The sequence below is a fragment of the Raphanus sativus genome, chromosome 3 (assembly GCF_000801105.2).
Source record: "Raphanus sativus cultivar WK10039 chromosome 3, ASM80110v3, whole genome shotgun sequence".
NCBI lineage: Eukaryota > Viridiplantae > Streptophyta > Magnoliopsida > Brassicales > Brassicaceae > Raphanus > Raphanus sativus.
In genome coordinates this window covers 26,583,512-26,607,441 of record NC_079513.1, presented here as the reverse complement: position 1 = coordinate 26,607,441, position 23,930 = coordinate 26,583,512, and the positions used below count along the sequence as shown (strand labels likewise).

The 23,930-nt window shown below is 35.7% G+C and overlaps 3 protein-coding genes and 1 non-coding gene across 4 annotated transcripts; 3 read left to right on the top strand and 1 right to left on the bottom strand.

Moving 5' to 3' along the window:
• Positions 1 to 5,801: 5,801 nt before the first annotated feature.
• Positions 5,802 to 10,439, top strand: LOC108847092 (AP2-like ethylene-responsive transcription factor AIL6). The gene is made up of 9 exons (XM_018620264.2): positions 5,802 to 6,132; positions 6,283 to 6,470; positions 6,739 to 7,411; positions 7,524 to 7,606; positions 8,986 to 8,994; positions 9,095 to 9,183; positions 9,280 to 9,353; positions 9,465 to 9,592; positions 9,672 to 10,439. Exons 2-9 carry the CDS (start codon positions 6,332 to 6,334, stop codon positions 10,172 to 10,174), a joined length of 1,698 nt encoding a protein of 565 aa, XP_018475766.2. The 5' UTR covers positions 5,802 to 6,132; positions 6,283 to 6,331; the 3' UTR covers positions 10,175 to 10,439.
• A 486-nt stretch (positions 10,440 to 10,925) lies between these two features.
• Positions 10,926 to 10,998, top strand: TRNAR-CCU (transfer RNA arginine (anticodon CCU)). The gene has a single exon. It is a non-coding gene; the product is annotated as a tRNA-Arg (tRNA).
• Positions 10,999 to 13,542: 2,544 nt separating this feature from the next.
• On the top strand, positions 13,543 to 17,792 carry LOC108847261 (probable cytosolic oligopeptidase A). Its single transcript, XM_018620459.2, has 17 exons — positions 13,543 to 13,729; positions 13,886 to 14,053; positions 14,296 to 14,419; positions 14,554 to 14,630; positions 14,751 to 14,894; positions 14,981 to 15,211; positions 15,289 to 15,379; positions 15,510 to 15,631; positions 15,722 to 15,829; positions 15,921 to 16,166; positions 16,430 to 16,575; positions 16,694 to 16,811; positions 16,909 to 17,068; positions 17,163 to 17,194; positions 17,274 to 17,339; positions 17,420 to 17,491; positions 17,591 to 17,792. The coding sequence occupies exons 1-17, from the start codon at positions 13,610 to 13,612 to the stop codon at positions 17,669 to 17,671; spliced, it is 2,106 nt and encodes a 701-aa protein (XP_018475961.1). The 5' UTR covers positions 13,543 to 13,609; the 3' UTR covers positions 17,672 to 17,792.
• Positions 17,793 to 17,847: 55 nt separating this feature from the next.
• Positions 17,848 to 20,130, bottom strand: LOC108847262 (transcription factor GTE2). Its single transcript, XM_018620460.2, has 3 exons — positions 18,598 to 20,130; positions 18,289 to 18,502; positions 17,848 to 18,205 (listed from the first exon to the last, which is right to left on the bottom strand). The coding sequence occupies exons 1-3, from the start codon at positions 19,921 to 19,923 to the stop codon at positions 18,123 to 18,125; spliced, it is 1,623 nt and encodes a 540-aa protein (XP_018475962.2). The 5' UTR covers positions 19,924 to 20,130; the 3' UTR covers positions 17,848 to 18,122.
• Between the last annotated feature and the right edge of the window lie 3,800 nt (positions 20,131 to 23,930).

The window sequence follows — 23,930 nt, the reverse complement described above, 5'->3', positions numbered from 1 at the left end:
AATTTATCAATAATGTTTAACATTTTGGTTTCATATGTTCTTCAAAAGAAAAATATCAATTTTTAATATATTAAATTGTTCTAGTATTTTCTCTAAAATCTTCCAATTCTATAAATAAATCACTTTGATTTCCAGTCTTGGTTTAGGAAAGATCGTTGCACAAAAAAAAGGTCTAGGAAAGATCTTTTAATTTAGGTGTCACAAATCGTCGTCCTTTTTTCAAAAAAAAAGATCTTTTAATTTCATTAGTTCTTTTGTGATTTGTAGATTGTAGTTATGTATACAAACTTGTAACACTGATCAATGAAAGATATCAACCGATTGGTTAGATACAGAAAAGAAATCTTATCAGCCAAAAAGTTGTACAAATCAAACGATCGAAACTTTTCAACGTTTGAAAATATTCTAAGATAGCACTTCACTACTAATATGGGTATTTGCCCCTACAAGTTTGCCTAATACAACCAAAACATCCCAATTTTTTAAACGACAAAGCTTAAAGTGAAAATATTTTAAGAAGTAATATTTTTGGGGGGAACAAAAAGAATGAAAGAGATGGTTTAGTCAAGAGATTACGACAAAAGATGAGAGATTAAGATAATAGAAAGGAGGACAGTGTCGCACGTGCGACACCGAAATCTTCGACCAGAAACGGGTAGATGCTGCGCACGTGCCTCCTCGGTCAAAGGTCAAAGCAACTAATACACTTAGCACTAGTCATTGGACCTCCCAAACTATCAAAACAACATTAACTAGACCTTGATCCGCGCGCGGATGTTCTTTTTCGATTTGAAATGTTATGATATTACTATTTTAGGTTATGTAATTCTGATATTAAATATCTTATATTGTGTGGTGATATTAAAAGTGTAAATGATTAATTACATTAGTTATTTATATATAAATAGTTGATACATATTTTTGTTAATTATATAGTTTGTCTTTGGTAGTATGTGGAATTAGAAGATGTAATGATTTATCGATTAAAGTACTTTCTCCGAAAATTTCCGGTTTTTTTGTTAATTGTAAATGATGTATTTAAATAGTTAATCGTATTATATTGTCTGTTTATTATAATTTTTTATGTTAAACCATGTATTTTATGACGAAGTTTCAAAAAAAAAAAACTAAGCAAACTTAACATATATATGTAATTAGAAAGTTTCTATACAATGAAAATAATATTTTTATAGATATAAAATACAAATAAATAAATAACTATGACTAAGGATGCCCTATTAAAAATTGTAAATTACATATACATGTTTATAAAAATACACTGATATGATTTGAGTTTTATATGAAAAATTTAACATATAAAACAGGTATGTAATATAGTTGAAAAAGGTGCTTTCATATTTTTATTAATATTTAAATAGATATGGGCTTGGTTTTAGTGTCAAAATGATATCACTGGTTTCTATGACTTCAGGAAGACAATATTTGTATGTTACGAATGTTTTAATGCTAAAACCCTTACTTTTTCACTCGTAGATTATATTTGATCTTTACTAAAATTGAATATATTGCAAGTATCTAGCAATAAATAACCATTTGTAAAAAAATCAAAAAAATGGCTTCCGCTAATTAGGCTTGCGTGAATGGGTCCATTTATTTAGCATAACCTATGTAATTAAAATCAGTGGCAGTCTATTGTAAATATTAAAATGAAGTAAGGGTTATTTCTCATTTGTACTTCACTTTTAATAGGATATAGATTTAGATAAATCATGATTGTTCCATTATTTTATGAAATTGCAGGGTATCCAAGATAGGGATTATGATTAGGCGAGTCTATGTTGGCAAAGACTCTTTCGGACTGATTAAGAATTTCTAAAATAAATAGTAGTATTATTTAAGGTTTGTTATCATATTATATTAACATCCTTCTCGCCTTAATGGATTTTTTTATTCGGAAATGTATACAATCATGATGGATTGATACGTAATATTTTGGGTATTAGATAGCTTATGCTAATAGATCAACAAAAAGAAAATAACTTGCGTTGACAAGTAAAAAAAGAAAAATAACTTGCATATATATTTTCGACACATCTTAAAAAAATATATATTTTTTTTCGACACCAACTGGTTATCATAATATAGTATCTTGGAGTTTTTTTCCATTGTTTAACTTGAAAAAAATGGAACCCAGCTGATTTTATCGCTTAATACATAATAGTGAGAGAGAAAAAATCTGGTCATTTTCATCGAACACTGAGTATACTAATGGGGAGAAAAATACGAATAGATATTGAATTTATCATATATTATTATCATGAATTCATGATCATTCAAAAAGGGAAATTAAAGATGGGGGTAATGTGGAATCACGCGTTTATAATCTAAGTCGCTAAGATTCAGTCACGTCCTCAGACGTGGAAGTTGGAACTTAGCATTTTTATATGATTTGCAGAGAATTAAAATATCGTCAATGGTTATAAACATTCGGTGCAAAGGGGGCAGGTGTGACCAATGCCCATCCCCGCGTGTGACCTCACATGCAATTGAGAGATTTTAAAGCTAAGTCTTCCAGAGGGAAATATAGTTAGACAAATATTTTTAAAGATATGTACCAGAGAAAAACTTTTACGGTGAGTACGAGGACAACAACAAGTGAGGACAAATGTTAAGGATATGTATTTTTAAAGTACGTAACCATTCACCAAGACCTTTTAATGCGTATAATGCCACATCACTCTGGCCATAACCCTAATTAGAGGCCACGCCGCATGCAATTTTAAACAAAAACGGCACCCTGGCCTGTTGTCGTGCACCCATGCCATATTCTTTCTCTTCTATTTCTTTGTGAACATGGCTCCTACAATTTTACTCTCGAGTATGAACGACAATCTCTGATTACGGTTCATGCTATTATAGGCGTACACGATACTACTTTCCATATTCGTGATTGACCATCAATATTTTGTCATGATTTTTAGCATGTATTATTAATAATTATTAATATTTATATATGTGATAAAAATGTGAGATTTAAACAGTTCAATTATATTATGACTATAGTGGGGGCTTCAGAATCATGAAACGAATAATAAAAACGGCAATGATTCAAGAAAACATGCCAATATTATATAAATAATATATGACCAATAGATATAACGTTTTGAAGAATTACATGTCGATTTGTCCATCAACACATTCGTAAGGTGATGCAGACCAAATCTTTCAGTGTGTCACAATCCATACGATGGTCAACGGACACAATACTTCCAGTTGTCGTGTCCGCTGGTCACATCGACCAAACTTCTGTGTTACAATACCCATGGGCCGAGTTACGTACGTACACACACGTCCATATACAGTTTGAATTAGAGATTTTAACATATTGTATTCCGTTGTTACACTAGTTGTTGGCAACCAAGCGTATCAACGTTCACTCTCATGTCTCTGATCTCATTTCGACCTATCAAGAAAAGAGATGGTACTTAAATCGACGCAGTGCGTTCCATCTAATTGCGTAAAAGACAATTGTTAACTACTTGTGTTGACTCGAACATGTGAATTGAAATATTGACTGTATATATATCGAGTTGTGGTTTATGTATGATAGTCGATATATTAATATGTTAGCTCAATAAGGTTGGGATGATATCCGCAAACAAAAAAGATCAGTAAACATGGTAAAATAACACTCCATCGACCTTAGAGGATGGTATACACATGCTTTTTAAGTAAAGGATGGCATATATTTATTTAGATATACTATAATTAGTTTTTAGTTTCTTGGAGATACAAACTACATATTAAAAATTGAATGTTGAAAATGTTCGAGGTTCAATAAAGTAGAAGTATAGGATACGAAATGCTGTAGATTATTAAACAATACGACATCAAACCCTAATCACGTGCCTTAATTGCTGGGCCTTCCTTTTCTCCTTTAGTTTTTTTTTGCTTCGTTTTTACAGAAGAAACCCGCCTTCTCATCCGGCATGTTGTTCCCCACAAGCTTTTTTTCTCTTTATTTTTATTTTTTTGCTTCTCGATCTCTCAACTTTTTTCAGAATTAACATTTTTAATAATTTCGACTTGAGCTTTTAGTTCTGGCCGGGGAATAATAGCAACTATGCATATGCAAGAACATTGTATTTTAACCGACCATTTACAAGTTTACCCGGGACTTGACTGTTATCTTTTGACCCTAAAGGTATAGGCTTATAGCTAGTATATGTTCCTTTTTAATACTCACTTGGCATCCTACTCTATTACACTCTTAAACTTTGATATAAACCTACTGTTCCTAATTTCATAAATATAAGGCGTGAGAGACTTATGTGATCGTTTCATATATAAAAACAATTTGCTCTTTTATAATGTTTTTTTTTTGAAACTGCTCTTTATAATGTTTCAGATGGCATAATAAGAAAGTTCACAAAAGAAAAAAAAATCACAATGTTAACCTAAGGTTCTTTGTACAAAACACTATATTTGTTTTTTCTCTTCATTTTATACACATCTTAGCTAAATTTTGTTTTCATTTTGTGATAGTATAGGAGTCGTAATATAAATCCATCCCCAAACTAATAAGTAGATTTGATGCAAACGAATGTATTTTGTCCAAAACAGAATAAGAGACTCTGAATATGAAATATTAGCTATTAGTCAAAGAGAGGGTCGTTACGGCATCTCAAACCGTTAACACTATCTTAGTATCACACTATTTTAATATAATTCTAGCATTAAATTTTCCGAATTTCCAACCACAATACCAAATTTTACACTAAAATAAATATTTTTTATCATTATATTATTGATTAAGATTTTTAAAATTTTTAATAGTTTTGATAAATAGTAATTATTATATAAATATATTATATAACAACATATTCTATTAAAATACTAATAGTTTTCATATATATATTATATTAAATATTGTTTTTATTTTCATAATTTAGTTTTTCAGAGTTTCTAGCAACACATTAATTTTCAGTGTTTAAATTAATTTTTGTTGTGTATTTTTAGTTAGTTTATATTTGTTTTTCATGTAAATACATTTAAAAGATAACAAAAAAGTTGTGTTATATTTATTTTTATCTAACCTAACTGGTGCAATTATAAAAAGGTAATGCGATCACATGTAGTTAATTATAGTTAGATAATATTAAGAAAAACAGTTTTGATTTAACAACAAAAAAATTTGAAAAAAAAGTTTGCTGTTTGCTACACTATGGCTGGAACTGGAATGTATTTTTTTTGGAGTAAAAACTTTCTGAATGTTTAATTCATGTATATTTCAAAAATTATCTACCAATTACAATGAGAAAATGAAAAAAATAGTTCATTTCATTCCATAACATTCTAAATTATTCCAAAGAAAAAATAATTTTCGTTTTGGAAAATCATTCCAAATCAAAAACGTTTTGGAATAAGTGTATTCTTTTTATTTGTTACGAGTTACACCCTATAATGTTCGTTTGGAGTTGGCCTTAGACCGTAAATAAAAAACGTAGCCGAGTAAAAAAAAGCTAAGAACGGGTTGAAAAAAGTGGGGCGTGAGTGAAGAAAGTGTCGCGATGCATGCACGACAAGTGGAAACAACTAGCGGTTTGGTTTACTTTGGTCTGGAGTTAAAGGTGGTGGTAATTTATTTGGTAATGAAATTATCAAATCCCAAATCCTTTGCGAACCTTGTCAGTGGTAATTTAAAATTATGACCTTCAAAACAAAAAAAAAAGCTAAAGCTACAATAGATAGCTCTCTCTTTCTCAAATCCTCTCCGGTATTACGCCGGGCGACACAGAAGAAACCGCTCTTCTTTTTGTTTCAACTCTCTCTCTCTCTCTCTACTCTACATGTACATTCTCTCTCTCTGCTGCAAGTGCATTATTATTATTTTTGATTAAATAAAACAAGCCCATCTTCTCCCTCCCCCTTCTCCTTTCTTTATAAGTATACGTCTCAGACGTTTCTTAAAGAGCTTCTGCTTCCCATCTTCTTTTCTCTTCTCCTCAGACAACTGTTTACATGCATTTGTTTCTTCAAAAGACATGCAATAGAATAGATAGATCTTCAGATAAATAAGCTCGTGATTATCGTTCCTACAAAGTATTTCATATATTAGTCTTCTTCCCACAAGTGCAGTTCTCTTGAAAGCTTAGAGTAACGCTTGATCAGGTTTGAATTTTTCTTTTTAAAAAACAGCCTTTCTCTGGGCAGCTTCTTGAATCTTCTTTGTCCTTTTCTGAAGAACCACTAAAGAAATTTATAGGCAGTTCCATTCTCTCTCCTTATTTTTTTGACTAATATAATCATATATTTTATCAGATTTTACCGAAGAAGAAGAACAGCAAACAAGAGAGAGAAGTCTAGCTTGATGGCTCATATGACGAACTGGTTAACGTTTTCACTGTCACCAATGGACATGTTGAGGTCATCTGATGACCAGTCTCAGTTCGTGTCCTATGACGCTTCTTCCGCCGCCTCATCTCCTTACCTCCTCGATAATTTCTATGGTAATAATAAAAAATAAATAAATTACTTCTTTCTTTTTATCTTTGTGGTACGAAATGAAACACGAATGATTGTAGTGTTGTTACACAGTATTAGCCTCTAGTAACCGACTTGGTAGCTTTATCCTATAAACCGAGTTTAGTGCTGAACTCAGCTTCCCTCGTGTTCCTCTCTGACTGACTTTGTCTGTTTCCGACAAAAGGCAAAATAATTTTTATTTTTCTTCTCATACGAAAAATAAAGACTTCTCGTGATCTTCGTTGTATGTAGGTTGGACGAATCAAAAGCCTCAGGAAGGAGAAGAAGAAGCTCATATATCAGCTTCTATGGCGGATTCAACAACCCTAACAACGTTTGTAGACCCGCAAAATCATCCTCAGAGTCACATCCCAAAGCTCGAAGATTTTCTCGGTGACTTCCGTTACTCCGACACCAGTCAAACGGAAACACAAGACTCTTCTTCCCTCACTCAGCTCTACGATCCACGTCATCACCAAAACCTAACCGGGTTTTACTCTGATCACAACCACGATTTCAAAACCATGACCGGTTTTCAAACCGCTTTCTCAACGAACTCCGGTTCGGACGTCGACGACTCGGTTTCAATGGGCCGGACTCATGTAGCAGGAGAGTATTTGGGACACGTGGTGGAGTCTTCCGGTCCTGAGCTTGGTTTTCACGGTGGACCTAACACAGGAGGAGCTTTGTCACTTGGAGTTAACATTAACAACAACAACACTCACAGGACTAGTAATGATCATAATCAGATCACTGAGCATCGTTACCAATTTAATAACAATGTTGAGACAATCAAGAGCGAGAGAGAGAAGACTGGTTCTGAGAAGGAGAAGCCTGTTTTGGCAGTGGAAACATCAGATTGTTCTAACAAGAAGGTCGCTGATACCTTTGGACAAAGGACTTCCATTTACCGAGGTGTTACAAGGTAACTTCTAAAATTAAGAAGTCTCATTAAAGTTGTGATTAGTCAAACCCATGTGTTGAATTTTTTTTTGGGTTAGTAAATGAAGTTTTAATGTGAATGTTGATTGATGCAGACATAGATGGACGGGAAGATATGAAGCTCATCTGTGGGATAATAGCTGTAGGAGAGAAGGTCAGGCCAGGAAAGGACGTCAAGGTAATATTTTTTCTTTCATTTTTGTTAATTTGATTTCATCACTGTTACAATCTTTTCTTGACGTCAAGAATTGCAATCCGTGTGGTTATTTTGGTTTTACATATATGTCTTTTAGTCATATGATGGTTATGCTTGTGAGTCTTTGTACCTCCATGTTCCTAAGTGAGATTTAGAAAGATTGAGAAGAGTGAACTATAGGATAAGAGTTTTGTCAAAGAAATTGAAGGCAAGATTCAAAAGAAGCTTTACCTTTTTCCCTTATTTATTGATCTGTCTATATCTTTTATATGATGATTGATTGAAACTTTGGGTGATTACTGATTACATTTGTTTTGTGAAGGGTAGCCGAAGTTTTTTAACTTTGGCAATACTTTTGAGTCAGAACTTAGGGATAAAAGAGAAGGGTATAAAATTAAAATAATAATAATAATAATATAAGATATAGTTGTTGTTTGTTGAATTTTCATAGTCCCATTTTCATATATTTAGCTGAAGGGTGCCGCCATTCTGTTCCTTTGTCTTTATTACATTTCATACTAAAGCCTAAAGGTACATAAGATGGGTCCCCAATGGCATTGCCTGTATGATGCAACCTCTGTTTCTTTGATTGACATGTTTAAGGTCCCACTTTGACCCTATAGTCCCACATTTCTCTTCACCTACATTTTGTTAAGCATATACTATATGATTTGATGTTATGCAGTAGACATGTGATGTGAGACCAGTTTTTTAGCTTCATAGGGTTTGAAGTGAGGAGTACTTGTAGGGCTTTAATTGTAGGTTGATTTTGATAAATTTCTTAAATGCAAAACATGATTTTACTTGTTTACAGACAGTGAAGATATACCAAGAATTTTAAATTTGAAGTGAAATTTTAAAGAGTAGTGTTTCTGCTGTCCATAAGGTGTCAGATTGATTTATGTGTAGTGTTCACATCAACAAAGCAAAGTCTGAACATTCTCAGTAGCTTTTGCTTTATTTTTATATATGTTCTGGCTTTGGGCTACCAGTACCACCACCACCACCAGAAGTGTGGGGATCTAGATTTTGACCACGTCCAAAACTTCTATTCTATATCTTTTATCTGTTTTTTTTTTCTTTTCAAATTCTCTCACTTTTACTTTCTGAGTATTATGGCTGGTACACAATATCCAAAAAGAGTGAAACATAACTTGGTGGTTGATAACAAATTTTACATACATGTCTGCATTATTTTCTTCCATAACAGAACCAGTGTTAAGACTTTCTTTGGTAAATGTTTGTTACATCTCCTTTAAGCGTTTTTGATCATCACATTGGCTAAGTGATTTCCCGTTCTTGCATGTACCTTGGTATGGTTTGCGCCATTGATGGATGTTGGCTTTCGCTTGAATCAACAGTGTACTTGGGTAAGAATAAATCTCAACTAGTCAGTTCTTACAAGAACAGCAAACAATAATTGACATGCCTTTAATAATAATAATGTTGTTCTCTTTGTGAATGATTCAGGTGGATATGACAAAGAAGATAAGGCAGCTCGAGCTTACGATCTAGCAGCTCTCAAGTACTGGAATACTGCTGCCACCACCAATTTCCCTGTAAACCAACTTCTTTCTCTTCTTCTGATTTATCCCGTTAGTGGTTTTATTATTTAACCTGGTCATAATTACTAATCCATTCTAATGAAATTTTAGATTACGATTTACACGAAAGAATTAGAGGAAATGAAGCACATGACCAAACAAGAGTTCATTGCTTCTCTTAGGAGGTAAGATCCATAAACAAAGACCATTTTCTGAATCAAATAGTTTATTTATATATATATATATATATATATATACTGAGATAGTGACCCTGAGGTTAAATGGATATAACACAGGAAGAGTAGCGGATTCTCTAGAGGAGCTTCCATGTACAGAGGTGTAACAAGGCATCATCAACAAGGACGTTGGCAAGCAAGGATCGGCCGTGTAGCCGGCAACAAAGATCTTTACCTCGGAACCTTTGGTAAACTCAATTAAGATAAAACATTAATAATCATCAATCTAAGGTTCTAATTTATATTTTTTTTTGTTGGTGGTTGTAGCAACGGAAGAGGAAGCGGCTGAGGCATACGACATAGCAGCCATCAAATTCAGAGGAATAAACGCTGTAACCAACTTTGAGATGAACCATTACGACGTTGAATCCATCATGAAGAGTGCACTTCCCATTGGTGGTGCAGCAAAACGTCTTAAACTCTCTTTAGAATCTGAGCAGAAACCTATCATCGGTCACCATCAGCTCCACCAGTTTCAGCAACAACAACAGCTTCAGTCTTCTCCCAATGACAGTAGTGGCATTAACTTCGCTCTTTGTCCTAGCTCAGCCGCTCAGTCTCAGATGATTCCATGTGGTATCCCTTTTGAAGCAGCTTCTCTTTACCATCATCAACAGCAACAGCAACAAAACTTTTTCCAGCATTTTCCGGCGAATGCAGCTTCTGATTCGACGACGGGTTCTGATAATAACTCCAACGTTCAAGGGTCAATGGGACTTATGGCGTCAAATGCAGCGGAGTTCTTTCTCTGGCCTAATCAGTCTTACTAGAATTAATCATGTGATTTTGAGTTTTAAGTTCTTAATCTTCTTTTAAGGGATACTGCTTCACAACTTCTTGACTATGGCTAACCCATAAGCTGACTAGAAGGATCTGGAAATCTCACTTGCATCTGTTTTTTGGTTTCTTTAACTGTTGTTTAGGCAGGAGTAGTGGGTGGTGTTATTGTATCAAATTATAAACTCGGTGGTGAAATATAATGTATCAGCGCACTGTACTCTGTTTCCATTTATGAAATATTTTATCTTCAAAATGTTTCTTGTCGGCTTGGCTGCTGTCATTGTCCAATTGTGTCATGAGACCAGTGTTCTTTTAAGGCTGTGTCTAAAACAGTAATAGGCCTTCTTCTTCTTCACATAGACGATCTCACACTGCATCCGTCAGGTGAAAGTGAAACTAACCATTCTTTCAGGCTAGTTCTATGTGGTTATAGCCTCCAAAATCATAAAACCGTCATATTGAGTTATTATCTCTATGTGGTGAACTAAAACCCTTTGATACCACAACCATTTCCTCCATTCATTTTAGAAAAAAATTTCACCTTCAAATACATTTTAATTTCTTACTAACACTAAAAGAACACATTTCACATGCAACACGCATTAACATTTTTAACAAATCTCTTTCCAAAAGCCCAAATCTAATGGCCAAACTCACCAATATGAAGAACTTCAAAGGAAGACTATATGATATGATATCAATGTTTGGTTATTAAAAACCCTATGATGATTTAAACAAGAAGCGCCTGTAGCTCAGTGGATAGAGCGTCTGTTTCCTAAGCAGAAGGTCGTAGGTTCGACCCCTACCTGGCGCGATAATGTAAAGTTTTTGATTTTTTTTGTGGTACAAAGCCTTCTTGAAGTGTAGCAATGTCTTTTTTCAATGTAAGTTTATGTATTTTAACTTATAGATTCTCTTAGGAGGATGTATTCAATTTAACATTTGATGTGATTTAATTTTTAAAAGAGTTTTAGATGATTTCAATAAGTAGCAGAGATTTATGTGGTTTTTATTAACTTAAAACAATGTGATTTGAGTTTTATTTTTTTAATTAAGAAATTTCATCCAAACAACTTAAAATTATCTAGAAACTTTAATATTCCACGGCTTAAAACATTTTCAATAACATTGGATTTCATAGTGTTTTATGAAATGTCAAGTTCAATAACAATACATTTTAAATAAGTTTTTAAAATTCATGTTTGAATAACAATGGATTTATCATTTTAAAACAAATCACCTAAAACTCTAAGTTAAATACACCTTCTTAGTAATTAGTTTTCTTTAATTATATAAAATTGTTTCACAAGCAAGAGTAACAGAAACAATAAAACATCAGTTACACATAAGCACACAAGAAGTGAATCCATTACAAACAGAAGTGAATCCATGAAGTGTATCAATGTTTTTTTTTCAATCTAAGTTTTTATGCATTTCAACTTAGAAATTCTCATAGTGATTAGTTATCTTTAATTATATAAGCTTCTTTCACCAGACGTCGCGGAGAACCCGACAATGACTTCTGATGGCAGCACCTTCGAGAGATCAATGATGTAAGAAAGGCTCGAGTTCTCCTTAGGATCAGAACTCGTGTACATCCAAGAGACGCTCAAGTTTCTTCTATCGGAATCGTAGACAATCACCACACGGCATATGTCTCTGTTGTGAGAGGAAGCGTTCCAAGAAGTTACGCTGGAAGAGACGAAAGAGTTATTGTTGATCCCCACGTGAGAGGTCATGTCGAGAGGATCCCAGTTCTGATTAGTGTACGTGTCGAACTCCACGTGGACGAGCGAGTAAGAAGAGGAAAGGACGTTGGTTTCGTTGAAAAGGCCCAAGAAGCCACCGGCCGAGTTGGGAGCATTTCGATTCCGAGAGGAGCTAGGAAGAAAGCGAAGCCGTGACCGTAGTTGCCGAACGCAACGCCATGAGTGTCGATCCTGAAGGAGAAGCTGGTGGTGAAATCAGAAGGCTGGCCGATCTCAGGATCCCATAGAGGTATCTTCTTGCTGTAAGTAGCCCAGCCGGTACGGCAAGTGTAGTCGATGTTGGTAAGCTCAACAGCGCCGTTTGCTCTTGCGTCTCCTTGGTAGACTACTTCAGTAATATGTGAACCGAAACGAGGTATGTTGAAGTGAATTGTAGAGACAAAAGGGAGAAACAAAACAAAGGAGAAGAAGAAGAAGATTGTGTTGGCCATTTTGCTATTAACACAAGAGACCAAAATGGTGCGCTATTGATATGTATACTTCACAGCAAGTCAACGACTAAAGCGCAAGAAGAAGAAGAATGATTGCTACTGATCAGCCACTCAACAAAGTTATAAACAATCATCAAGTCACAACAACAATAGTTGACCTTAAGAGTAAACAAATTAAATCCAAATTAATTATTCTATTGAATATGACATCAAAGGATTATTAAAATGTGGAAGACATGTTGAGTGCTCATCTTACATTGTAGACTATGATTAAACACAAGGCATATCAAAGAGAAAACATAAAAAAATTTAGGCAGTGTGTGTTCAAAAACAAGGTTTTCCAGCAGAATCAAAATGAAATGTGGACCATTAACACTGACCTTTTTCACAGAGCTAGTTTATGCACAGCACAACCACCACGATTAGTTACTGAACAAGAGAGTATTGGTAACCAACAACATACGCGGTTCATCTGTAAACTTAGGAACATGTCAATGCCACAGTAAGTAAGAACCATGGCCTACAACACTAAAAAAATTCCTACAAGAGAAAAGTACATAGAAAGGAAAATAGTCCAAACACTTTTTGAGAATAAACTAAACTGTACGTATATATATTAACGAACAAAAGATGGATTGAAAACAACTTCCATCAAGTCAATGACAAAAACCTAGGATTAGAAAAATAAGCTCATCTGAAGAGCCAGCTCAACCTCTGCATAAAACTACTTACCATCAAACTTCTAATCATAGTTTTTTTTTGTCAACTAAGTCTATCTGTTACCACTAGAAAGAATGTGATAAAAAAATTATATAAGAAAGCAAAAGAATTGACCTCCTCAAGAATATCCTACGTGCAAGAATCAAACCAGCAGCAGAAAACATTATCTTTGAAAGTGATGTTAAACTTTAATAGATTGTAGAAACTACATTAACATTTGTAACCATGGATCATGCAGTTCAGAAAACGACTTATCAGTTATACATCACTTATCACCACCAAAAAAATATAATTTCGTCGAACACTTGGTCTGCACGTTCGTAACATATCACGATAATTTGCCAAAATGACCCTTTAGCTTTTGTTATTATCATTTTCGCCCCTAAAACTCCCTTAACTTACATGATCGCCCCTATCAGCTTTAGTTTTCTTTACTTTCTATCCGTCTCCCAGATCCAACCTGCACTGCCTCCAACTCTCAATCATTCTCTCTCTCGTTCACCTCATGGCTTCCGAAGATTCTCTCTCCTCAAATCCTCTGTTGCAAAACTTCGAGTTCCCTCCGTTCGACGTCGTCGACGCTCACCATGTCAGGCCCGGGATCCGTGCTCTGTTGCACCAGCTCGTACGATCCTCTCTCTCCCGCATCGAACTTTTTTTTTTCGAGTGTTTATCTTGATCCTTACAAATCGACTTGGATGATTTGGCTAATCGTTGCATCTGTTGTTGATGTGAAAATGTGAGAAACACGATCGTGATGTTTTGGTGTTTTATTTTCCAGGAATCTGAATTGGAGCAGCTAGAGAAAACGGTGGAGCCGTCATGGCCAAAACTGGTGGAGCCGTTAGAGAAGATTATTGATCGGTTAACTGTTGTTTGGGCGATGATCAATCACCTTAAGGCTGTCAAGGACACTCCGGAGCTTCGTGCTGCCATTGAAGAAGTTCAGGTAGTTGTTTGATTGAGATTATGTATTCTGTGGTGTCTACATGTGTTTGATTGCCATTAAACTTCTTCATCAATGCTAAAATGATCGTTCCTAGAGTGTATTTTATTGGGATTTAGTAGATTATTATATGGATTCAGACAAAAGGGAGTTTTTTGTTTTGTTTTGTTTGTTTGTTTGTTTGTTTGGTCTGTGGATTAGGATTTCATTTTCTTGGTTTTTTCTAACCATGCTTTCATCTACAGCCAGAGAAAGTGAAGTTCCAGCTCAGGTTGGGGCAGAGCAAACCCATTTACAATGCATTTAAGTCTATTCGAGAATCTCCGGACTGGGATACACTGATTGAAGCTCGTCAACGATTAGTAGAAGGTAAGCAACTACGATTGGGGCACAATGTGTAATTCGTTTCAACTTTATGAAATATGTATAAGCTTTATCTTTCTTATTAATTTTTTTCAGTGTTTAGAGATATGTGCTAACTATGGTATCCGTGTGTGTTTCAGCACAAATAAAGGAGGCGGTTCTCAGTGGTATTGCTCTTCAAGATGACAAGAGAGAAGAATTTAACAAAATTGAACAGGTTTGTCTGAAACTCTTGACAAATAAAATGTCGGCTTGTTTAGTTATTGGATTTAGGTTTGTCATAGCTCCACGTCCACAAGCATGGCTTAGTAATATCAACTGTTGCTTTCCACTGTAGGAACTGGAAAAACTTTCCCATAAGTTTTCTGAGAATGTTTTGGACGCTACAAAGAAGTTTGAAAAGTTGATAACAGACAAGAAAGAGATCGAGGGGTTACCACCATCTGCACTTGGGCTATTCGCACAAGCAGCTGTTTCCAAGGTATGGACAATATCCGAAAGATTCCATGTCGTTTTACACTGGGTTTTTTAGTTGCTGATGCGTCTTGATATATAATATGACACAAGGGAAATGAGAATGCAACTGCTGACGCTGGACCATGGCTCATTACACTGGATGCTCCTAGTTATCTCCCCGTCATGCAACATGCCAAAAATCGTGCTCTGCGTGAGGAGGTTTATCGTGCTTACTTGTCTCGTGCCTCTTCGGGTGATTTAGATAATACTGCAATCATCGACCAGATCTTGAAGCTCCGATTGGAAAAGGCTAAGCTTCTTGGTTACAGCAACTACGCTGAGGTATAGTCATCTCACTAAGTCACACTTCTCTCCTTTTCTTGTGGGCGTAATTTTAATGCGACTCTCTCCTAGTTCAGGTAAGCATGGCCACGAAAATGGCTACGGTAGAGACAGCAGATGAGCTATTAGAAAAGCTTCGCAGTGCGTCTTGGGCTCCGGCTGTTCAAGGTAACTTCCAGTGAAGTAGTCTACTGTTGCATTTACCTGTCCAATAATTTATGTAGTGGTGGCCCTCAAAGCGTTTTTGCATCGGCCTATCTAGACAAAACATAATTAATTTTACATGTGTTTTGGACAGACATAGAAGACCTTAAGAGTTTTGCAAAGGACCAAGGTGCTGCAGAAGCCGACAGTTTGACTCACTGGGACATCACTTTCTGGAGTGAGAGGCTCCGTGAATCGAAATACGATATTAATGAGGTTCTTGTCCCTTTTCTCTAGTTTGGGATACAACTATATTGTTTTGAAACTCTTGACGCTTATCAGTCACTGCTTGTATTTTTTTTGTAGGAAGAATTGCGACCCTACTTCTCACTGCCAAAGGTTATGGATGGGCTTTTTGGTTTAGCTAAGACCCTATTTGGAATTGATGTGGCGCCGGCGGATGGCGTAGCTCCGGTAAAATCTGGAGCCTAGTCTGTTGTGCTTCTCCTTATGTCCATCATGTTATTATCTTTGTTAACATGTAACATGTTATATATCACTGAAGGTCTGGAACAGCGACGTTAGGTTCTACTGCATCAAAGATTCTTCTGGAAATCCCACTGCTTATTTCTACTTTGATCCATACTCTCGTCCTTCAGAAAAGAGAGGCGGTGCTTGGATGGATGAAGTTTTTTCCCGTAGCCGAGTCATGGCCCAAAAGGGTTCCTCCGTTCGGCTACCTGTTGCGCAAATGGTCTGCAACCAAACTCCACCGGTTGGTGATAAGCCAAGCCTTATGACATTCCGTGAGGTAAAGATACTCAGTTGGTACAGCTTATATGGAAAGAGTTCAGTACAATATCAACTATGACGTTTATACCGAGTATAGTTTGGTAGTTGGTAACACACTATGAGTAACCATGCCATTTAGTTTGTCATGAACTAAAAGGTTATGTTGGTAATCTTGATAATCATACTTTTGATTAATGTAGAAGCATGACATGAAACTTGATAATCTTACTCTTGTGTGCATGGTCAAGGATTCACTGTCGTCGTTCTTGCTCTGATTTACAGGTAGAGACTGTATTCCATGAATTTGGCCATGCTCTGCAGCATATGCTTACGAAAGAAGACGAGGGGCTAGTTGCTGGTATCAGAAATATCGAGTGGGATGCAGTTGAATTACCTTCACAGTTTATGGAGAACTGGTGCTACCACAGGTACTAGGGGTCAACAAGCCTTGTCGATTTTAATATACAAACTCCGTGATTTCAGTGCTGCGTAGAGGGATTTTTTACTAGTAAATTTGTAATGAACGTTATATGGATGCGGTTTCAGGGATACCTTAATGAGCATTGCTAAGCATTATCAAACAGGGGAATCTCTTCCTGAGAATGTGTACAAGAAGCTCCTGGCTGCAAGAACATTCCGTGCAGGATCCCTTAGTCTTCGTCAGGTCAGTACATCATATCAAATAGCTTATGTTCAAATGTATCTCCGGGGGGATCTGTAAGAAACACATTTCACTAAATATAGCTCTTGCTTTGTTCCAGCTGAAGTTTGCTACAGTTGATCTGGAGCTGCACACGAAATATGTGCCAGGTGGGACAGAGTCTATTTACGATGTTGATCAAAGGGTATCCATGAAGACACAAGTCATCCCTCCCCTTCCTGAGGATAGATTCCTCTGTAGCTTCAGCCATATATTTGCAGGTAAAACCCTGTAAAATTACACCCTTAAACGGCAGCCATACAAAAGTCATTCTATAGTTTATTTTCACTCATTCACGTTTTCATGTTTTGCCAGGCGGTTATGCAGCTGGATATTACAGTTACAAGGTAATTATACATATACATTCTGTTGCTTCTATTTGCTTCAATAGTGGAAACTATAATTACACTTGTGGAAAACGTGCAGTGGGCGGAGGTTTTGTCTGCCGATGCGTTTTCTGCTTTTGAAGATGCTGGATTAGATGACATCAAGGTATATATACGCTATTGCAAAACAAATCATGTTCTGTTTTCCAGATTAGTGAACATTTCTTTGTGTTTCAAAACACACAGGCCGTTAAAGAGACAGGACAGAGATTCAGAAACACCATACTTGCTTTGGGAGGAGGAAAAGCGCCTCTAAAAGTAAAATCTCCTCACTGCTTTTAGGTTCTAGTAATGTTTATATATAAATACAAAGCTGTTTGCTAAAATGTTGTGGTGCCATTGTCAATATTTGAGCAGGTGTTTGTGGAGTTCAGAGGACGAGAACCTTCCCCAGAGCCTCTTCTCAGGCACAACGGACTCTTGGTTGCTTCTGCTTGAGACATTTGTGTTCCCCTTAAACTGATCTCGTCTCTATTCTAAACATTTTTCTTGAATAGAGTCATCCTCGTACCTTGGTTTGCGGATTATTAATGTCATCCAATAAAATTAAACTTCTTTACTTGCTTGTTCATTGGGCATGTCTTGCTCGTCAATCAAAATCTAGAGATGTGATGTGTTATAAGTTAATGCTTCTATAAAGAAAACGAACAGAGATTCCTTCTTCATTCTTTGTACAAAAGCGACAAATAGGAACAAACCCACCACCAAGTGATCCTCTTCATCTTTTGCTAAGGTCACTCTCAACCTCTGTCCATCGTGTCACCAATAATCTAAAAGAACTAAAGAACCTTAACTTGAAAGAGAAAAAAGAAGAAAACTATTCCACTTCATCTTCATCCTAGGAATCTAAAAACTTTTCCACTTCACTCTCATTCGACCAAACCACTTATCACTGTCCTTTTGCTTCCACAAATGGTGACTGCACACTATCAGCATCTGAATCACTTCCTGATGAACTCCCCGAGTCTGAATCTACATAACAGAAGCACACAAGATGACAGTTAGATCACATTTAACAGTATCAAAAATAACATTAAGAAAGGACAAATCATTACCACTAGAGGAAGATCCACCACTAGAACTGGAGCTGCCAGAAGAACTAGACCCACCACTTGCAGCAGCAGCAGCAGCGGCTGTACCATCCCTTTCAATCTCCACTGATGGATAGTCCTCAATTGGAATATCTTCCCCAATGTCTACATCCTCTTCTCCTCCATCTCCTCCTTTCCTCACTCTCTTCTCAGCACTTCCCATTTCCATCACCGGAGGCTGATGATGATAATTAACACAAATAAAATATCATCACTAAACCAGACAGAAACAACGCCTGATCTCTGATACAATTGATCATTAATTTCCCTTACCATATTTCTTGTCGGAGTCGACAAGTTCTGTATGAACCCTTGCCGCTTGATCTTGCTCGCCATCTTCTTGTAGTTAGTGACGAAACGATCAAGCTCCCACAGAGTCTCATTGTCAAGCTCCTCGATATCTAACTCGATCTCGTCTCCGTCTTGAGGCAGATTCGTGGTTCTCTTCTTAAGAATCTGAATCAACTGCCCAAGCTTCTCAGGAGGCAACTCCTGTAGATTCACACCGAGCTTAGCCTTCTCTTCCATCGTCATCTCTCGCTTATTTGGATCCTTAGCCTTCGGCTTCGGTAACTTCCCTTTCCTTCCCTTAGACGTCGCTTCTCCCACCTCAAGTGGTGCTTCAACTTGGTTAACCGGTTGGGGAGGTTGGGGAGGAGGTGTTTCAACTTTGCTAACCGGCTGGGGAGGTGGTGGTGATGGTAACTTAGCCGGTGACGGGACACGTGGCAGCTCCATAACCAGAGGAGGCAATGTAGGTAAAGGCTTTAAAGAATCAAGCTTTTTCGCTATCGAAATCTGTTCAGGTCCTTTCCTTGCATTATTCTCCGACACAACTCTTTGGCTGAGTTCGGACACAACAGGCCGAGGACGAGAAGACGATCCCTGCTGCTGAGCCTCAAACCTCTTCAAAACCGGACCAAACCAAACATCGAACTGACTCAGAAGCTTCTCAGCCATTTTATAAACGTCTTGCCCTTTCGGATTATACGCCAAAGCATTCGTAAAAGTCAACCTAACGTCCCCCGCGAACTCGACCGGAGATCCGTAAACCCCCTTCTCGAGATTCGTCTTCACCGTGCCGAGATCCATAGGCTTCTTCACAATCAAATGATAATCGTGAAGCCCTAACCCCAACACGTCGACAGGCGTGTTGAACACCCAAGACCACTTGTGCTTCATCAGCTTCCCCAAGATCTGAACGCACGACGACATCATACTCCTCAACGCCTTCTCCGACTCCAGATCCAAACCGCCATGACCGTGGACTGTTTTCTTCTTCTTATTCGTCTTCTTAAGACCAATTCCGTGAGCAGGAGCAGTCGTGAAGGTTCCCGATTCGATCCGTTCCTTGAGGAACCGAACTTGCTCGAGCTCGGAATTGAGACGCTTCTTCAGCTCCCTGAGCTGGTTCGAGGAGTAGGAATCGAGATCGAAGGAAACGTAGTCTCCATCAGAGAACTGCTTGTTGGTAGAATTAGGGTTAGGGTTGTTGGTGAAATCGTCGGAGAGGTTAGTGTGTTTCCTCATAAAAACGGCGCCACATTGTCTTCTCGTAAACAAGGGTTCGTTTAGGTTAGCCAAAACCGCCGGTGCCATACATAGGCCACCAAGATCATTTCACGGAAGTCGCTTCTTCTCTATATGATCGATCAGAAGGTCAGACCTTTTTTTAGGGATAATAAAAGAACAGGGGAAGTGGGGGAATTTAACGACACCGGAGAAAAAAAATTCCGGCGATCGGGATAAGGACAGGAAGATTGATTTAAAAGAGTTTGTGTCTTGAGAGAGCAGAACGAGGAACAAGAAGGTGAGGAACCATCTCTTCTTAAAGGAGATTGATGTCTGCCCGATGAAAGGTTAGTGTTTTAATCCACCGTTGGTGTTTAATCCGACGGTTGAGATCTGTTTGGTGGATGACCGATCTAGCTGCCCGGGGTTAACTGACATAGACGGTTCAGATCAGGTTAATAATCCGAGCGACGGTTTCATAGCCGTTGATTCATGAGTTAAGTCTTTTGTTTGATCTGATTTTATTAGAGAAGAAAAAAGCATGGGCAGATTGGTCATTTTGAAATCTGAACGGCATGACATGGGCCACACTGATATTTTTTTATTTTTTTCTCTCTAGACTTTAGATTTTTACTTTGGCCAGGTCAGCGGTGTGATGAACACTCTGTCCATTTTTTTGTTTTAGACTAATCATTCCCATCTCCGTCATGATTGCACCAAAACTGATAGGCATATTATTACAAATGTGAAGCAAAAATTAATATGACCGACGGTGAAGTTTGCCGGAACGGGAGGGGCAGGGACAAGAAACAGAATGACGAATATACCCCTTTACAGAAATCTCCTGACATCTATGTTTTCTTTCGGACCAAGTTTTGCAGGAGAAAAGAAACAAAATTTTGTGGGAAATTAACCCGGATTTCTCAAGATCTCTGTAAAAATGTTGGATATTTTGAACAAGAATTTGTAAGGACAAGAGATGAGAGAGGGACTGGATCCAAGTTGTAAGAAAAATAGAGAAAGAAGGGAGAGTGGCTCAATAATTGAGCGAATAAGTTACAATCTGAATATTTATATTGACGAAGTTTGGTTCAATCTGAGCCGTCAGATCCTTGTTTGAAAAAAAACAATTGTTTTCGAATAAGCTTACGTGATTACATGAATATTTTAAATACTTAGGAAAAGGAGGCCATACCCGTAAATAAGCGAGTCGCTGGATGTTTATAGGTAAGAGTTGCGTCTATCCCCAAACACAACCGATGTGTGGACCCACATCTCAGAGAAATGTGGGATCCACGACAGCTCACCTTCCTCCGTAACATAAACTCTCCACGACCACACGCGTTGCAACACTTCGTGCGTCTCACACTCCCTTAGCTGACATGGATTGTAATCAAACCCAAGATTGTAATCAAGCCCATTAACCCAATGGATATAGTGTTTTCACATGTAGCTCTCTCCTTGAATAAGTTTGTCTTGAATCTACTAATATCTAAATCTCCCAAGAACAAGACATGGATCTCCAGAGGAATAAAAAATCACCATTTCAGTTTACACAAAGCAAATACAAAGTTAACTAAGTGAAATACTATCTTGAATCAGAATTGTAAGAAGACAACCAAGCACTGTATTGCAGTCTCTAACCAAAGACTAAATAAAAACTCTTCAGAGAATCAAGTTCAGGCCCAAACGGCTCTAACTATTATAGATAAAAAGCCTATGTGGTAAAATGTTTTGGAATGCATTACAATACAGCTAAAGCCCAAAGTAAGCCCACCCAGTTTTTGACCTAATGATCTCCTTCCTTGTGTTCTTTAAATAGCTGCGTCCAACTTTGATACCCTATTCATGTTTTAAAAGTATCGTTGCAGCAACCACTTCAACCATTCTACTAGATTTTGACCCGCCCTTCAAAGGGCGGATATATTTTTTGTTTTAATTTTATTTGAAAATTCAATAAAATAGAGTTGTGTTTCTTTTTGTAATAATATTTGTTTTTAATTATATTTGCGTTTAATATTAATTTAATTTAATATAATTTTTGGTAACTAAATAAATGTGTCAAATTGCATAACTATACACTTGTGCTATATGCATTTCAGAAATTATTTTTAAATTTTATTTCTAATTTTTGCAATATATTTTATCTTTTTAGTAGTTACCTAATATAATTAGTCAAAAAACTCTGTACCAGAAAACAATTCGGAATCAACCCAAAAATTAAAGTCTCATACTCTATTAAACCTGCTCTATCTACCCAAAAAAATCTTAAAGTGATATCTGAAACCAATATCAAATCCAACCCACACCAATCTGTCCCCCCGAACAATTTTTTTTTTAAATGTAAAAAAATAATTTTAATATATTATGTTAAATATATATTGTAAGTATACTAATTTTATAATTTAAATTTAAGTATAGTAATTTAATTTTTTAACATTTAATACTTTTAAAAACTTTTCTAAATTTAATTTAATTATTATGCCAAATTCTTGTGCAATTATTAAGCAAGCTTATTCATTACAACAATCCATATTCTTTTATAATCAATATGCGTATTTTTTTAGAAACCTATTTTTGTTATTTTTAAATAATTTTATTTCTACAAATTGCAAGTTTTCATATTCTATACTTTATTGCATCTATACATTTATTGTTTAGATTTTTGATTATACAATAAAAGTAATTTTAATTTTATTAGACTTGATAATTGTATTGAATTTGGGATATTGCATAACTATACATGTGTACCTAGTGTTTTGAAACATAATCCATATCAGTGGTTGAACATGTAAATACGGTAATCCGATATGTAATCAGATTTGAATTCTAGGTAAAATGATTTTTAATAATCCGGTAAACCTCAAGAAAACCAACTAAAACCTAGAATCTAATTACCAGTTGAACCACTAATTGAACCAATATGTAACTTTTAATTATTAACTTTTTAATTTTTAGTTTTACAATTAAAATCTGTTTATATTTTAATTAGGAAGTTAGATTTTTAGTATAACAATATTGTGAGTATTTTGCAGTTCAGTTATATATTTGAGTTTTAAGAAATATTTCATATCTGACCCAGATCCGTAGTGAAACCAGTAGATTTGACGACATATATATAGTCCGGTTGATATTTAATTAAAATCCATTAACTAAAGCTCTGATTAATCTAGACAAAAAAATCCAAAAACCCGCGATCCAATATTGGTCGATCTGAAAATAATCTATTAATATTCAAAAATAATTTTGACCAATTTTCATATACTTTTTAACAGTACATAATTTTTTTTAAAAATGTGATTTCTTGAAATTTGATGAAATTTTGACTGTCATTAGAATAAGAAATAATAATAATAATAATAATAATAATAATAAATAGGAGTATTGATTTATTTTTGTTATTACTAACCTATTATGCATTTATATTTATTTATATTTAAAATTTAAATTCTTAATAATTTTAAAATATTTTTGAACACTAATTTTTTTTATACATTTACACTGAACGTGAAGCTCTTATACTGATAAAATAATTATAATGAACTGGTTAATTTTTTTTTTCTGAACCATGAACTCATTTGTTTTTACACCAAGGAATCAAAAAAAATTTACACATTTATTGAAAATTCTAGTGAACCGGTTTCTATTTTTTGGTTTAGTATATCGAATCATTGAAACTGTTACTCTTTATTCTTTAAAGTGTAGGTCATAAACTGAGTTTAAATATATTTTTTGTTTAGTATATATGTAAAAAATATGAATAAGTGTATCAATCATTGCTACGAATGAGAGTGGTATATGCATCAAACATAAAGATATGATTAATTAATGTTCTTTATTATACGTACATATTAGTGGATCATATGTAGGTATTTATTGTCACACACGCTCAATACATTTTATAACCATCGAGTATTGTTGAGGATAATAGTAGTGGGTTGCCGATAATAGTGGAACCAAAAGGAAAATCACAAAATTTTATATTAATTGTTAGTTGTTTGTTGGACACAACATTTTATCAATTGGTCATACTTCAACTTTAATAGTATTGATTTTTGATAGATTTGTCTTTAGTTTATAGTTTGTTCCATGGT

What these genes read in the sequence shown, in the direction of transcription:
- LOC108847092 (XM_018620264.2), top strand. Translation starts at nt 6,332, where the DNA reads ATGGCTCATATGACGAACTGGTTAACGTTTTCACTGTCACCAATGGAC. An exon ending in CCTCCTCGATAATTTCTATG is followed by an intron (nt 6,471 to 6,738) that starts GTAATAATAAAA and finishes CGTTGTATGTAG; the next exon opens with GTTGGACGAATCAAAAGCCT. An exon ending in ATTTACCGAGGTGTTACAAG is followed by an intron (nt 7,412 to 7,523) that starts GTAACTTCTAAA and finishes TGATTGATGCAG; the next exon opens with ACATAGATGGACGGGAAGAT.
- LOC108847261 (XM_018620459.2), top strand. Translation starts at nt 13,610, where the DNA reads ATGGCTTCCGAAGATTCTCTCTCCTCAAATCCTCTGTTGCAAAACTTC. An exon ending in CTGCCATTGAAGAAGTTCAG is followed by an intron (nt 14,054 to 14,295) that starts GTAGTTGTTTGA and finishes TTTCATCTACAG; the next exon opens with CCAGAGAAAGTGAAGTTCCA. An exon ending in GATCCCTTAGTCTTCGTCAG is followed by an intron (nt 16,812 to 16,908) that starts GTCAGTACATCA and finishes GCTTTGTTCCAG; the next exon opens with CTGAAGTTTGCTACAGTTGA.
- LOC108847262 (XM_018620460.2), bottom strand. Translation starts at nt 19,923, where the DNA reads ATGGCACCGGCGGTTTTGGCTAACCTAAACGAACCCTTGTTTACGAGA. An exon ending in CGACTCCGACAAGAAATATG is followed by an intron (nt 18,503 to 18,597) that starts GTAAGGGAAATT and finishes TATCATCATCAG; the next exon opens with CCTCCGGTGATGGAAATGGG. An exon ending in TGGTGGATCTTCCTCTAGTG is followed by an intron (nt 18,206 to 18,288) that starts GTAATGATTTGT and finishes TCTGTTATGTAG; the next exon opens with ATTCAGACTCGGGGAGTTCA.